This window comes from Diadema antillarum, unplaced genomic scaffold (assembly GCF_040938485.1).
Source record: "Diadema antillarum isolate AM-2024a unplaced genomic scaffold, OU_Dant_1.0 scf00000091, whole genome shotgun sequence".
In the NCBI taxonomy this organism is placed as follows: domain Eukaryota; kingdom Metazoa; phylum Echinodermata; class Echinoidea; order Diadematoida; family Diadematidae; genus Diadema; species Diadema antillarum.
Window position 1 is genome coordinate 2,997,902 of NW_027270980.1, and position 17,186 is coordinate 3,015,087.

Below are 17,186 nucleotides of genomic sequence, written 5' to 3' on the forward strand. Positions count from 1 at the left end.
TCCTCTTCCTCCTTTGTCCTCTTGTCCAACTTATCTCACTCTTTGGCACCAGGGTCGCTATACCTAGAGCACCAAACATGCCAAATGTCTCCCGTTTGCGTAGAGGACATGACGTGATTATCGTCCACTTTTAACTGATCTTCCTTCTCAAAGTTACTTCGTTTATGTAATGGAGTGAGAACACTGCAGGTGTGGATATGATTCCGATTATGCAAAAAGAAGCACTTTGAGTACAGCGACCAGGGCCCCATTTCATTAAAAGAAGAAGAAGTTAGGATTGCAATTATTGTTCAATTGGCAACTTCCTGCAGCAACAGCCAATCAGAAAGTGAGATCCTTGTCGTTACCATGACGCTTGCCATTGCGACAAGAGTTGCTATTACTAGTATGTCAACTTTTTATGCAACGGAGCCCTGGTGGTGAGAGTGGTAATAGTAGTGATGGAACTGAAGCAGCATTAGTAGTAGAAGGACGATTGACTATCGTACTGTACTGCCACAAACCCTACTGCTAAAACTATTATAATCATTACCATGCAGCGTCAGCGTCATCGTAATCAACACTTTTATTGTAATAAAATCTAACGGGTACAATCTAGTTTTACAGGTACACTTTCCACTGCGCAGCGCGAGTGCATGGCACATTTTTAGTTTGTGTCTGCCTGCACATTATTTGTTTCTTTGTTTTGTTTTGTTTTGTTGTTCTTAGGTTACAGCGCGCTGAAGATCGCTGAAAAACTTCACGACAATGAAATGGCAATCCAAGTACTCCCCATGCTCGTCAGAGCGCTCATGGTTGCTGGCAGGTAAAACACTAATGCACGTTGCTGCTCATCCCACATACCGTGAAATTCTCAACAGTGGTATGGCCACCAATAGAAACGCACGGCATAGTTACTTCGCATTAAATAGGAATGCGAGAAATTCAACCTGTTGAAACTGCTGCCACGGCGGCATCTGCGCAGTAACTCGACTGTGGATATTCATCGATGATGTAGTCGTTGCTTTGGTAACTTCTAGCTGTTGTAACTTATTCTCAGTACACTAAACGTTACCTATGCCTCGACTTACACTTACCATTTTACCGCTGGTCCTAGTGCAAATCATGACTTGCAAATTGCATGTTAAAACATGCTTTAGCCCCTATTAAAAACCAGCATTTAGGGCCTGCTTTTTTTCCTTTTCACGCTTGAACATGTCACTCAATGAAGACACAAGTATCAATCCACTTACAAGAACAAACAAAAACAAAATAAAATTCAAACCTGCTATAACTCAAGTTTTCGCTGACAAAAACCTACCATCACATCCACTTATAAGCCTGCCTTCCCCGTCCTTGGATTCTTGTTTCTCCAGATTTGCATCAGCCATCGAAAAGCTTCAGAAATTGGAATACGCAGCCACGGAGGAGGAAGACGTGATGGGCAAGGGGCTCTACATCAACGGCTGCATCGACCTTGTCATGGAAACCGGTAGGTCGAATGAAAGCCGACGACGAATCGTGATGATGGAGGGAAAGACAACGATGACTTAGCTCACTTTGTTCAATCAAGACACATTTGATGACTAAAGGAGGATGTCATAGAATGCATTTGCTTTGTAAACTTGTTTGTTTGTTTGTAAGGCTAGTTGAATGCGTGCAAGTGAAGTTACAAGAGTGGAACCTCAAGACCACAATCACGCAATTAGGGACAAGTGTTAACTGCTTCAAGAGGTAGGTCCTATTTGCTTAGTGTGTCATAACCGCTATTATAGGACATATATAGGGAAAGTCCTCTTACTGTTTAAGATATTGTAATCAGTGGAAAAGAAGGAATATCCTTTCAAATGAGAATAAAAACAAGATTTTTTTTCCCTGTTTTTCACAGCGGACACTATCTGTCATGATAACATAAGACACTTCTACCCTCAATAAATGTCCTCGTTACCTAATCATTCCAGCTGTTGAATGATTTGATGCGAAAGCAGGGGCGGATCCAGGAATTCTGTAAAGGGGGGGGGGGGGCGTGACTAATATTTCTGGTGCCACTTCCGGGTTTCATTTCTTTTTTTTTTCTTTTTTTTCTTTTGTTTTTAACGAAAAATAAAAGGGGAGGGGCGTGCGCCGGTTGCGCCCCCTCTGGATCCGCCACTGGAAAGAATTCCATGTCTTCTATTGAATCTTATTCTAGTAAGGGAAGCTTTGCAAAGATTTGAATGTAAACCAGTGTACCGAAAAGTTGTTTTTACATACATAAGTAATTTTGTGACCGATATCAATATTCCACAAAACAATATCAAATTTGAATTTCCACACGTTTCTTGTTATCTGCCTTTGTTTCTATCGAATCCAATCTGAACATGGCGTGCGGTTCTCATTTATTCTTAGACAAAAACACGTCAAACCAAACCAATGAAGTAAATACTGTTCAATTATGTTGAGACCACTTTTAAAGATCATAAAGTTTAAAGCAACTTTGAACTCATGTGCGTGCAGGTATCTCTCTAGAACGCCACGATACCTTGATCCAGTTCTGCCGCCAAGCGGCCGGAGAGCCAGCCTTCTCGATCAACAACATGCCGAGGTTCCATCTCATTGCAGCACTGGCCTTGTGGTGAGTCCCACCTTTCCTCTATATAACTTCTTTACATGATTCGCAGAGAATTTGTCTGGGATATTGAAAAGATGGAACTTGAACACAAAGAAAAGATAGATGACACGTACAGTACAATGATACAATGATTCACTAGTCAGGACGTTCGATCAAGGTTGTGTTTTACCATAATAGCATGGCGTACAGCATATACACACAGAGAAATTACGGTTCTAATTTGCACCCTAGAGGGTGCATATCGTTGTAACACCAGCGGCTCCATTTAGGGTTCTATTTTTGGGGGTGCTTATTTAGCACCCTATATTTAACACCATATATGGTGCATATTTGCACCCCTCCATTGGGTTCCCTTTCTGCACCCAATAGGGTTCATATCGTTGTAACACCAGCGGCTCCATTTAGGGTTCTATTTTTTGGGGTGCATATTTGCACCCCTCCATTGGGTTCCCTTTCTGCACCCCATAGGGTGAACAAAAATTCAGGTGCAAATTTGCACCCTTTCTGGTTCATATCGTTGTAACACCAGCGGCTCCATTTAGGGTTCTATTTTGGGGGGTTCTTATTTAGCACCCTATATTCAACACCCAAAAAGGTGCAAATATAGACCTCTATACAGGGTTCCTCTTCTGCACCTCATACCTGCACCCATTATGGTTCATATTGTTATTGTTGTAATTTTGCACCCTATGGGGTGATAAAGTCACCGCAATATAGGATGCAATACAATTTGCACACGTCTCTATATAGGGTTACCTTTCTGCACCCCATATGGTGAAAATTATAACCTTTTTGTTAAAACCAAAATAATTATATACTGGATGCCTTCACTAACTTCACAAACAATTACCTAAGGTCTACTGGATGCCTTAACTGACTTCACAATTAACTAAGGTAACACTCCAGACATGAAGCAAAATAGCATGCATACAGTAGATTTACACACAGTTTCTCAGTCAGTTAAATCCACAATCTTTCGAAAACTGAAGTCAGAGACTTCAATTCAACAACAAATAGAACATAAACATGATGAATACAGTGCATACTTACATATAAATTATTAACATTTTAATATATGTCTCATGGAAGAGGGACAAGTTAACAGCGATTTTCTTTTTCATGGTTTACTTTAAATTGAACATGAAATATACATTGTATTTCTACAAATTCTAATACGAGATGCATATTTTGTCATAAAAAGGGCAATGTAAATCAAAAATGTATGAAATTTGGTCAGTGCATTGAATAAGAAAAATAATATTCGTTCTTTCCATCACATGATTACCTTTTCTTCTTTTAAAGGAAGTTACCACATTGACAAAAAGCACTAATTCTTTTTATTCAAAAAATCCCTGAAGCTTGCGCAGAGTAATAGTAAACTATGTGACAAATATCTTTCACATTGTCCTTCTACTTCTAGAATGGATCATAGATATGCACCTTGAATTTACCGGTACATCTTACGGTAATCAAAAGCACCTTTATGACGCTCTTAGACATTAACAGCGATATGTCAACTCTGATTTCTGGTACACAAGTTATTGCCAAAACAATGAAGGGTATGGCAAAGTTCTGTCATATATATTTGAAACTCACTACTTGTACTGACATATTCCATCCAATTCCAAGCTTGAGAGCTTGCAAATGTGCCCCATTATACAATTAGTATACTTCACATTTTGTTTTTCATATATAATTACACCAATGATAAGAAAGGTGAAAAAAGAATAAAAAAATGAAGAATGCACATCTAAATTTGGTTACTTTTTTATGCACACAGCTAAAGATATGTCCCAGCTATAAATCTTGGGCAGAATAGCACATCTGAAAACACTTTTCATTGCATCAAATTAACATTAACAATTCCAAAGAAAATGTTAACTCAGAAAGGGAAAATAAGGTTAACCAATCAGTGGTATTACAAACTGGACATAAAGAGGAAGGAATATGTCTTGTGAGACAAGTTTAAAAACAAATTTTTTGATACATTGTGGGTTTTTTTTTTCAAGCGATGGAAACAAGAAGCACACTGTACTCAGTAGACCATAAATATAATTACACAATGTATGCAGTTTAGCCCCAACATTCAAAATATTGTAAAGAGCAGTCGATTTTTCACATTCATGAAGCAGGTATTGGTATTGGCACCATCACAAGCATAATGATCAGGAGCAAAATATATTATTATTACTATTATTATTATTATCATCATTATTATCATTATTACTATTACCATTAATATTTTACAGATTTATGATCATGCATGAGAAATACCTCAAGTGTTGATGTATACAGTCTCACAACTCTTCCAGTCATTTTAACACTTAATTTTCACCAAACCTTACACAAATATATCAGCACTTTATACAACCTACTTAAAGAAAGCTTAAAATTATAATCAGAGTTAGAGGGCAAGTCCACCTTCATATAGACCTACATGCGGATTGAGTGAATGCGCTGCAATAAGCCAGTCCGGAGATAGCTCATGTGCACAAAGGTACAAATGACCTTTCATTTTTCTCAGTTGGTTAGGCACTTCACTCAACTCAAAGTGACATAATGCAGCAGCTTGCCCACCATAACCATTTATGGAACTCATATTCAAAGAAAGAATGAACCTAACCAGTGTAGATGAAGTGACCAGTATGGTTCGTCAGTCAACACTTAGGGAATCATCTATTTTATCAAGTGCTGTTTTGAATATGTTAACAAACTTTTTTTGTGTGTTAACATTGCCAAATACCAGGCTTGCTGTCAAGTGGATGTACTGGCAGGCACCATTTATAAGGATTCCATGAATAATCCTAGCATTACAGATGCTTATCTCAGTGAAATAAAAAAAACCTGTCTCTCGGTACAAATAACCTTTTTTTCGCACATGCTCAAACTGGTACCCCGAACTGGCTTATACGATTAGAACACATCAGTAAAAAAATTGAAAAGCGGACATTCAATTCAAAAGTTAATAATCTTTAAATCATTTGTGCAGTCGCATGCGTAGAACAATTCAAGGAAAACCTAAAGAGAATTTCACATTTCTTTTCTCTTAGGAAAAACATGCACATTTCCTCGACAAGTCACTGACGTAAGGGCAATGATAATAGTTTCTGCCTTCTTAAAGAGTGAAGTCCAGTGTTCTTTTATATGCAAAAAAAGTAGATATGATATGTTGAGTTTTCTCAGGTTTTGGAACAAACTCTATTTTTCAATCCTTATATTATACATAAAGGGTTTGTGAGAAAATCATGCTTTTGTCAAGTGTCACAAAGCTACTCCACTTATGACATTGCATTGCCAGAGATTGCCCAAAATTGACATACATTGTGTGGCTGTCTACTACAAAAAACATCAGGCGACTTATTTTTTGTTTGTTCTCTACTTAAACAATCAATTCAAAGTGTGCAGGTGTTGTTGAAGCACTGAGGCTATCGATGGTGAAGAAATATCTAAAATATGAACAATACAAACTAACCCCATGTAGTATGAAATATAATGGAAAGCATACTTTGAGTATTTTATATCCATTAGCAGATTCATATTTTCATCCATAATCCACCCTCCCCCCCCCCAAAAAAAGAAGATAAAAGTGAATAGAAGTCAAGTTCTCTTAAGTTCGTTCTCTTGTATTTTTCTATTATATATTTCTTTAGAGTATTCTTGTAAATATTCAAGGCCACTGCATTCTAAGAAAGGGAATAACCTGACAACAGTTTAAAAGACAGAATAAATAGTTATCATTATCTATGAAATTAAACATTTTCACATACATTTTGCAAAAGAAAAAATGCTAATCTTCATTTCATGGAGTGGCTTCATGCTCACCCTCGGCTAAAAACAGGGAGTTGATTACTTTCTGGATTAAAATGGAAAGATGTTTCTAGAGCCGTGGTGTTTAGCAATTCTAATGGGGGGGGGGGGGGGAGGGGGGAGATTCAATGTGACCCGTCTCAAATTTTATGTGGTTTAAACATACATGACATATTATAGGAGTCTCATTATTATGCCTCCGCCCTGAATGGTGCCGGAGGCATATGTTTTCTGGTTGCCTGTCTGTCTCCCGGTCTGTACGGATGTATCTACGGAAAAATTGATGGGCTTTCATCAAACCTGGTTCAGGGATACTACATGATGCTGATGATCTTATTGGCTTTTGGACTATATCTGCTAAAAGTCAAAAAAAAATTGAAAATAACTTTTTTGCTACTTCTCTAGTCAGGGAAATCGGTGTACTCGTGTGTACTGGTTGGTTGGCGCATTCAGTTGGATACAGCAAGGTTTCATCCTCTGCTTTCACAGGAAAGCCGACTCCCAACTTCTTGTTCTCGTAGTCAAGGTATATCTGCTCCTCTGCTTCAGCAACCTGCAGCTTGGTCTCATAGCTAATCTCATCTTACGCTGCATAAGTCGAAACTCCTCGAGCTCTAGTTTTTGATGCGTTTCTATAGCAGCTGCTTCAGCTGCCAAATAGTATGCACTTCAGGCCATCACTCTCAGAAGAACTGGCATGGCTTCCACACTGACTCAACGAGGAACCAGGATTGACATCCTGAACATCTTCCATCTCCAGCTCTGGCATCCTGTATGGCTCACCAGTCTCTCGAGGTTGACCTGCATCACTCATCCTGAAGACCATTAGTGAACTTGATGCATAGTGAACTCGATGATAAATAATCAATCAAACACAGGTCCCTTTGGCCCAGTATGAGACCAAGCTAACACCATGCATCAGCATGGATCAGCAAGGTTCAACCTGTAATTGAATAAAACAAAGTTCAACATACAATCAATATTGGAATAGGCCTACATGTATCTACCTGCTAAAGTATGGGATCAAGTGGTTGTACTTCTGAAGTGATTTACCGTTTACATTACATACCTTGTTTGTGTGACTTATTTTATGTCATGTCTAGCACATGCAACTGCTCCAGTGGATATTATCTAAATTCACATATCGTGTATCATTGCTTATGCTCTGTGACTATGGCACTGCTAATTTATAACACACATTCTAGTTTCATTGATAGACAACAAGGAGTTAAGGCCAACCTAAATTTTCTGACTTCAATCTTCATACAAGTCTTAAATTCTCCTAAATGAACCAGGAACACTATTTTTCTTCATTAGGCACACCATACATGCATACATCGTTCTTTCTGTCAACTTCACAGAAACCAATATCCAACTGAGCCTCAACTCGGCTCAAACGTAATAATTCCCATTAACGAAAATGATGCGACTATATCCGGTCACCTATTTACGTACATACCTTGGTAACTGCGTCCAGCAGCCCCATGCGCATAGCGTAATTACGCTATGCGTTTGGGGCTGTTGGTCGTAGTTAGTACCTTGGTTGAGGCTTTCCGTATTACCGTGCACTTTCATTGACTTATTCGCTATGCTTTACTGTAGGTAGATCGCACTTCTGACATGTTAGTACACATGTACCTCGATACAACTCTTTCGCATCAGTTTTCACCACTCAGCATTCTATGAGCATAATTCACACATATCATCATCGATTACTGTGAAATATTTTCAACGGAATTACAGTACAATTATCTACTCACAACGTTTGGCTCATCAAAAAGATTAATTCATCACCCCAACCTCACGGTCGTCTGTCCGTTCCAAACGAGGAACTTCAGTAGTATGCACGTACGTATACCGCGCGACCTACGGCGTGGCGTGCGCATGCAATTTTAGCTTTGCCATTGACCAAGTGCTCAACGGTCCACGCGTGCACGCATAATACGTGTACTTGTACTCGTTTGCTTTCTCTCTATGATAACGTCATTGAAATGATATTCTTGATCCCGGTGCGAGAAGAAAAAACAAATGTTTAATTCAAGTAGTAATTTTTTGAGTACAGTATTACTGATGACACTGTTAATCTTTAACAACGTGTAGTTATATTTTCAAATAAAAATATACGATAATATCCAAAAATAGTGTGGCATTTTAAGCAAACACCATTCAACACCCACATGTCAGCTTTCGGGAAAGACTATGGAATGGTTCCAAATTCGAACCCTTAAGACTTGGCTCCCTTTAGGGTTCGGATTTGCACCCCTACATCCATCCCGAACCCTATAAGGTGCCACGTAGTTAGATTTGCTCGTAGGGTGAAAATAAGAACCCTAATAGAACCCTAATTTCTCTGTGTGTAGGCTTACATGTCTTGAGCATCTGCATGGTGTTTGCACAAGGCCTGCCCATCATGGTAAGAATTTTTTGGGGAAAAAAAATCTCAGCGATACAAAGAATAGGAAAGAAAATACATCATTTGGTCTCACGGATAAAACATGCTTACATATTTTGTCACATATCAGTTAAAAGGTATACATGTGTGTTCAACCCCAAAACACCTGTTATAATCTCCCAGGTACGCGCGTCTCGGTCGCTTTGAGTCGTCCTGCGAGTGGCTGTCCTCGCTGGAAGTAGTCATGCCGGTCAACAAGTCATGTTTCTACTCCATCCAGGGTCTGACCAAGCTGGCGGAGTGCCACCTGGTTAATTACTTCAACTGCCTCAAGAACGCCTACCAGAACACGAGGGAGCGGTCGCGGTCACAGGCGAAAGAAGTGAGAATGATTGTCAGTTGGTCAGTGCTGATGACAATTACTAGAGTTACAGGAGTCTATAATCTATGTACTCCTCAGTACGGCTATGCTTGCACATGATGAAATTATCAGTCTGCACAATAATTTTCACTGTCATTATGTGTTGCATATAGGTTATTATGTTAGGTGCGATAAAAAGGGAATCCAGTGATAGTAGTGACAATTAACTTGCTTCAATTTCAGTGTGCCTTAATTATTTTCAGTTTTTTGCAATCTAAACTCTCCCTATTTCCTCTCACTTGTCATAAAAAAAGGCATCGTAACATAGTGTGCTATGTCTCAACCCCGATGTCGCCATTTCCTCAGGCTCATCGATAAACTTAAGTAGATGTACCACCGTATTTATTCTTTTATTCATTTATCAATTCACTTTTCTATTCATTCATTTATTCATAATCCTGGGAAAGTATCCCGGGGAAATATCGTCGAATATGATTCGGGGTCAACTTGTGTTTGATGAGGACATGGGTTCAAAGGGGTATGATACCCAATTACATATATTTGTGGATTGAGTGAATGCAGCAAAATCAAGACACTTTAGTGAACTTTAAAGAAAATTGGACAATCCATTCAAAAGCTATGAATTAATTAAATATAGAACAGTAATATGGAGAAAATGTGAAGTGAATTCAACATATTTTCATTTTTTAGTATAACGAAAGAGCTCTTGACTTACCTCTTTCAAAAAGCAGGGGGAATAATGTTACCCTTAACACGTGTTAGCAACATGTCGAGGACGTGTGTATTTTTCATAACAAATAAACTTTTGAGGAATTTTCTTACATTCGTGTTGTCCTGCTGTGACGTCAAGAACTGCTGTACTTTCTATCTAGAGGTATTCTACTAATATTGATGCATTCACTCAATTCGCATATTTATGTGGCTATCATTCCCCTGCAAGTGATCACTGACAGCGATGCTCTTGTCTTGCGTTCAGGTCCTGGATCGCCTCAAAGTGGAGGTCCAGCGGTTCCCAGTCTTCCTGCCGAGGCTCCTGCACCTGAGAGCCTACTACCACGTCCTGCAGGGGAACAGCCGCCAGGCCAGAAAGCTGCTGACCAAATGCATCAAGGTCTGCGACAGAACCGGCAACCTGATGGAGAAGCGATGGGCGCAGCAGAGTTGGGAATCCTGGGCCGACCCGTCCGGGGACACGCTCAAGAACCAGGAAGGGGCGTGGTTGGCCAGGTCCACGGACGCCGCGAGCCGCTACAGCGGCGGGCAAGCGTCTGAGGTCGAGGTCGTCAAGTTTCTTCTGCCCTTGCCGCGACAGCCGACAGAGTAAACGATGGTGCTTATCACACACTCGACAGTAGCTTTTAGATTACTCAGATTTAATCATTTTTGTATCTAAGCTCGTGCGAGTATGATACAAATTGCAAGGGATTAACAGAAGGCAGGCATCAGCTGGCTGTAGCACGACATCTGATCACCGAACGGTGTTCGTGGCGTTTAAAGTGACCAAATCGTTTCTTTTAAAGCAAACATGTCGCTCGATCAGATTTGCTCTAACAGAGAGAGAGAGAGACCGTAAAGTAGTTATGAATATAATGTCTTGTTACTTGGCAGCATGCTATACTAACTTGGTCTTTTTCTCCGCTTCATTTAAGAAAGCATTATTCAGTTGTTAGAGCAAGTTATGCGTGTTCACCACCATGTGTGTGTATTGTGCGCCTGATTGGACTTTCGTAGGACTTGTAGTCTTGATTAGTTAGTTACTACGGTATTGCGTCCTTCCTTTTTAAGAGTGTAAATAGTTTGCAGTATTGATCAAATCATACTGATTAGTTCTTTTATTTACAGGTAACGTTTTTAGATTCAGAACAGCGAATGAAACGCTTGTAGAAACGAATTTTGTTTACAGTCCTGTACCCGTAAAATGAATACTGTTATCTTATTATAAAGATTATTCAATATAAGTGGATATCATTTCTGTTAAATCTTCCCATTTAACCGCTGTACAAATATGCTGCATTTCTGACATGTATGACTCTAGTAAAACTGCTGTTCTGATGTTTCAGCTTATCTTCTTTGGTAATGTTCATTTTATGCCTTCTGAATCGTTTCGCAAGTAGATTTCTGCCATGACATCATAGATGACATTTTAAATGTGCTTTTTATCACTTTTCAAACGTTCTGCAAATGCAGCTTTACATTCTTTACAGTTGTTACTAGAGCAAGTTTTATCGTCACCTTGTCTAAGGAAGAAAAAAACGAAAAAAACAATCCTTATACAGCGTCATGTGATTGGCCGCTGTCATGTCTGTAATAGTCCATGTCCAACCTTAGCTGTTCCAGTGTAATGAGCGTGATGTCTTCATTCTGATGACTTACATTTGTTTTACTGTTGTTTATATGTTTGTTTGGTTTTGTGTGCGTGTTTGTGTGTGTGTGGGTGTGTGTGGGTGTTCAGTGTAATTTCCCAATTGAAATGACCATTGTCATCTACATTGACCCTCCCTTGTCAATAGATACCCATCTAATCCTAATAAAAGGAGGTTTGGAGTGAAAGCGACGACATAGATAGCGTGCCTTCCGACGGGGAAAGGGCCAGACTTTGTTGCCGGTTTGTTGTTTGTTTTTTTTTTTTTTTATCTGTTCGTTTGTCTGTGTTATAGGCGGCATACAGGAAAATGAGTACCTCCGTTCCTCTGGAACGTCGCAGAAAGCATCTGCCTTCGCCCATGAGAAAGAAACCGAGGGGATATATAGCTAATGCCTCTATTTCTTCCGTTTTCGTTCACATCATTTGCGGGTATACAGAAAGTCAGAGTATTCACTGTTCTTTTCTTTTTAATGTTTATCACCTGATAAAGTTGCCTTGGCATTAAAGAGATTGATTTGTGACCTAAGTGCTATTTCTTTCTTTGACCTTGTCATGATATCTCATTTATTTATTCATTATTTCTATTCTGTATTAATGCGCTTATGAAACATCTGTATTAAGCGCTATATAAATGTTATTTATCGTTACTGTTGTTGTTATTGTTGTCATTATCATTAGTGACTATGTGAAATCAACAGTAGATCTGTTATTTCTTATCCTCCGCCCCCCTCCCCGTATTTGCATTCGCGATGATTTGCAAATTGCAATGTCAATGTGGAGTCAACTGTCTCTCTGCAAGGAACCACTTATCACAAGTCGCATAAGACTGAACGAGACAGCTGTGTTGTTATGATGTCTTATGTGTGTTTGATCAGTACCTCGGTTAATATACTGTTCAGCTGTTTGTGATAATTGGATATAATGACATTTGGAAGAGACAAAAAAGTACATTGTACAGTATACATATGACGCACAGGTCTGAGTGCGTCAGTCGGAATTGTGTGCATTAGATATAAGGTAACTACAGCAAAGCCGAGATCGCAAGATAATCGCTACCCAATCTATTATGCGTTTTAAGATTTGCTTTTTAAATGAAACAAGGCTACTACACGTTTTCATATCCACGACCATCTCGAATAAAATGGTCTTTATAGGCCTGCACGCAATGGCAACAAGATGACGTCTTCCGACGTCATCTAGGTAAACTGAGTTCACTGATCATTGTCATAGTTGACACTATTGTGACGTGCTGCTGTCAGTTTTCCATTCAAAGATAGCCTTGGATGTATAGTCGGTATATTACCTGTCCTCTTTAAATACGCGGAACCTCCACTCTCTATGTTTAAAGTACGTGGCATGGGAGGCGGGTAATTGCATTTCTATGTGATGTAAGCCCAGATGAAGAAAAGGTACGTGATGATAATACAACTTGTTTTGTCGTTGATATGCATTTTATTATGCCTCCGCAACGAAGTGGCCGGAGGCATTATGTTTTCGGGTCGTCCGTCCGTCCGTCCGTCCGTACGTCCGTACGTCCGTACGTCCGTACGTCCGTCCGTACGTCCGTCCGTACGTCCGTCCGTCCCGTCTTGTTTTTGTCGATATCTCAAGAACCGTGTGGTGGTTTTACATCAAACTTGGTATGAGGGTATATCCTTGGGGGATAATACTTTGTGTGGATTTTAGGGTCACAGGGTCAAAGGTTAAAGGTCACAGGTTATTTTGTGAAAAAAAAATTGAAATTTCATGTTTTTCTCCATATCTCGCAAATGGTTCAAGGTATCTTCATGGAACTTAGTATATATGCTTGTACTGATGGGCAGTGATTATCTAGGGAAGTTGGGGTCGTGGGTCAAAGGTCAGGGGGTCAAAGGTCAAGGTCAACTCCTCAAAATATCACTACTTTCCTTAGAATGCAATATGCCTGAAGGTTTTTTTTTTTTTTAAACTTGATGTATGGCATGTATTACCCAATATATATTTTTGGGGAAGTTTCTTGCCAAAAGGTCAAAGGTCAAAGGTCAAAGGTCAAGTGAAAGTGCTAAATTGCACTTTTTCCTCCATATCTCGAAAGTAACTCCAGGTATCATCATGAAACTTACATATTTATGCATGTTCAACCTAACAGTGATTCTCTTTGGAACTGTGAGGTCAAAGGTCAAAGGCCAGGTTTAGATAATGCTATTTTCCCATTTGATACTGAAATTATACTTTTCCTCAATACCTTGAAAATTACTCAATGCATAAACTTATAAAAGGGTCAAAAGTCAAGTAAAAATCATCAGTTCCCCAAATACCTGCACTCTGACATTTTAATCATTCATCCAATTGAACCTAGTTCTAGGAAAGTGAACATTCAGCACATTTGTGTCAAACCTGTCCTTTTAATATTTTGCCAGTTGTGTGAAACTGTCATCACACATTGTCAAGACATTGTACTATAGACCTATTAGGAGAACCATGCATTATGGCGGAGGCATATCAGTAGCCGTAGCGATATGTCTAGTTATTATTATCATCATTATTATTCGATGGTGTTCATCTCTTGGGATAGGCATTTAACAGTGTGCAGCAATATGATGCTGGCACTAGATCTGCAGAGAAAGAAACTCCTCGCAAAACTCGAATGCAATTCAAATCAATTCATTATATTCAATTCAATGCAAATCAATTCAGTTGAATTTAATTCATTTCAATTCGATTCGATTCAATTCCATTCAATTCAATTCAATTCAATTCATTACCGTAATCATCCTCATCAATACAAACGGCATGCCTAATCATAATGCATTTTGTAACACAATATGGATTGTGAAACGAGGCTGTTCAATTTGTTCGTTTAGCGTTTGATTGTTGGGAAAGAGGTTTTACTCTGTATCGTTACTATGATACTATAAGCACTCATTATTTCTCTACGAGAGAAATAAACGCCAGTTAAAAAAAACACAAACAAATCTTGATGTTGTTATATGCTTTACTTGCCTTTACCATGTTTACATTTACTGTACGTCTGATGAAACTCATCACACTTGGTGTCATTCTGTCTGTTTTTATTTCGATATGATCGAAACTTGTACATTGTATTGTAGAGAAGAGAGGAAATAGAATTTTAGATATATGTACATATTGTCATGTAGCAAAGCCAGAGCATATTATATTAATTGTGGTAGTGGTTCAGAATTTTATACTGGAATTTCATGATAATTGTCTCTGTTTTCTTTCAATGGTTCCGTATTAAATTATTCAAATACAACCTCGAAAGATTGTTCGCAGACTAAGTTTGTCTAGAATCGTTCAAATGCTCACGTGTGTTTCGCATTCTGTCTCTAGCGAGGAACTTCTGTAAAGTAGGCCGTTCGTCTTTTGTTGTCCTTTTATTGACTGAACGAACTTCTAAAGCTATTTGTTAATAGGGCTGCTTGTGTTCATGAGATCGAAAATCCCTCGACTCTGACCATTTTATTCCTGATTTTATTTCTGTATATATTCGATTTTCAGAGATCCTATAGTATATAATCAAACAAATAAAACAGTTACAGTCAACTGGAATGTAACATAAGGAAGTGAGAAACTCTCTTTACTATATAGCAATAGCAATTAGCAATAGTAATAGAAAATAACGGTCAAAATCCATACACAACATGCACAACACAAGACATATCAGATATGAACCCGATCAAAACCAACTGTTACTATGCTTGTGGTCACACAGACATTATGATATACTTGTATATCCGTCATTAATACACACATGCAGACCATCCTTTTCCTGCATTAAACACATTAAGGTCATAAGAACTATGGGGGAGAAACTCCCTTATGGGTTTCACGTGGTAGATTGGTATTCTTAAACCCGCTTGGATAGTTTCGTTTCCTTTCACCAACGGCCATCGCAATTTTCCGACGAGCTTACTTGATGTGGTGAATTCCAATCTCGACATGCAATATTATACAAATGATACACAGGATAGAGTGCGTTAGTGGAGATGTATAAAGCGCACTCGAGGGTATTTACAATTGTGAAACATGCACGAGGCGAAGCCGAGTGCATGTTGCACTACATTGTAAATACCCAAGAGTGAGCTGCATCTCCACTAACGCCACGAAATAATCCTGTGCATCATTTGTTTTATAAAATGGGTCGAAAACTAACAGCATTTTTCACGTACCTTTGTGGGTCAATACCAGTCAGCTACATGTAGCACTCGCTCAAGAGTCAAGATGTCCGAAGATGTTCGTCCCAAACATTTACGCACGTCGCACTCGGAAATCCCGCACATATAAGTACTGTACGTATAAGAGTATACGTACGCCACACATGTTATGCACACAAGAAAGGCCGGCCGGCAGCCCGAACTAGAAGTTGTTTACAGGATTGACAGCGCGTATAGTAGCGCGCGACGCACTTGTAACAACTGATTGAGTGCGCACCGCTAGTGTAAACATTGTGACGTCAGGCCGTGCATGTTAGTGAGAAATTAATGCATGCACACGTGACTCATTTCAGCGCTTCCAATTAGCTACATTCTTGAACCCATTTTATAAAATTATTATAACTATATAGAGGATGGTATTTGCACGGCGCTAATGATCCGTCCTTTTTAGCTCACCTGAGCCAAAGTGAGCCTCAAGTGAGGTAATGCCGAACATTCATCGTCCGGCATGCGTCGTATGTCGTCCGTCGTGCGTCGGTGCCTCGTCAATCATACGTCAACTTTTTTCTTACATTTTCCGTATAATCCTTGAAAATACCATAAGGATTTCCCCATAATTGTAAGTAGCATCCCTAGGGTAACGGAATCTCAATCTGTTCAAATGAGCACCATGAGCAACCTGCCCCCACCCCACCCCACCATCATAAGGAGTCTTTAAAATCTTCTCTGGAACCAGAAATGATAATTACAGCTAATTTCAATCATATAGTATGAGGAAGCACATTGGCGACTGTAGTTTTAAGTTGTCGACCCCCTCCCCCCCCCCCCCCCCCCCACCACCAGCGGGTCCGGGAGTATACCCCCTCAACCCGGAGCACTGCAAGTGAACAAGTGTGGGGGAGGGGGCAACTTGGGAGCAAAATTTCACATTTTCATCGTCTTCCTGAAAATTTTCACATGGTCAAATTTAGACCAAACTTGTCAGGCATTATTGCTGTATATAGGGTGATAGAATAATGTTCATAGTTGTAAAAAGGCATCATGATTCCCCACTTAGGGGCCTCGCAGGGATCCCATCTCAGGACCCCAAAATTGGAAAATCTGCGATGTTCTAAAGAATAAAATAAAAATGATAAATCCGTTTCTATACCAGGAGAATGATAAAGCTTAAACGATACGATTCTAAATGCAGTTTTACTGTTTGTTCATTTCGGATCCACGGGTGCCTCGTTAAATGGGATCGGGGGTATATACTCTTGAAGATGCATGGTCAAATTTGTCAACAAACTTCGCAGGTATACACATTCGCTACAGTGATAGAATGTATTAACTATGCAAAATGAACACCATGCCCTTCCCCTTTAGAGAATACCCCCCCCCCCCAAAAAAAAAAGGGGGGGAACACCTTTCATAAAACGCTTTGAGTAAATATGATAATGGGTGTGTACTTTCCAGTTTGTCTTTGATGCCATCAGGGGCTGAGATCGAATGGGGGA

At 39.4% G+C, this 17,186-nt stretch overlaps 1 protein-coding gene across 1 annotated transcript in view; it reads left to right on the top strand.

The window, feature by feature from the left end:
- Window positions 1–10,495, top strand: part of LOC139718239 (adenylate cyclase type 10-like) — a 69,484-nt gene extending 58,989 nt beyond the window's left edge. The window contains exons 31-35 of the mRNA XM_071629716.1: window positions 709–805; window positions 1,356–1,471; window positions 2,476–2,593; window positions 8,973–9,171; window positions 10,148–10,495. Of these exons, the coding sequence (XP_071485817.1) occupies window positions 709–805; window positions 1,356–1,471; window positions 2,476–2,593; window positions 8,973–9,171; window positions 10,148–10,495 (878 nt within the window). The remainder of the gene's footprint in view (window positions 1–708; window positions 806–1,355; window positions 1,472–2,475; window positions 2,594–8,972; window positions 9,172–10,147) is intronic.
- The last annotated feature ends 6,691 nt before the right edge of the window (window positions 10,496–17,186 follow it).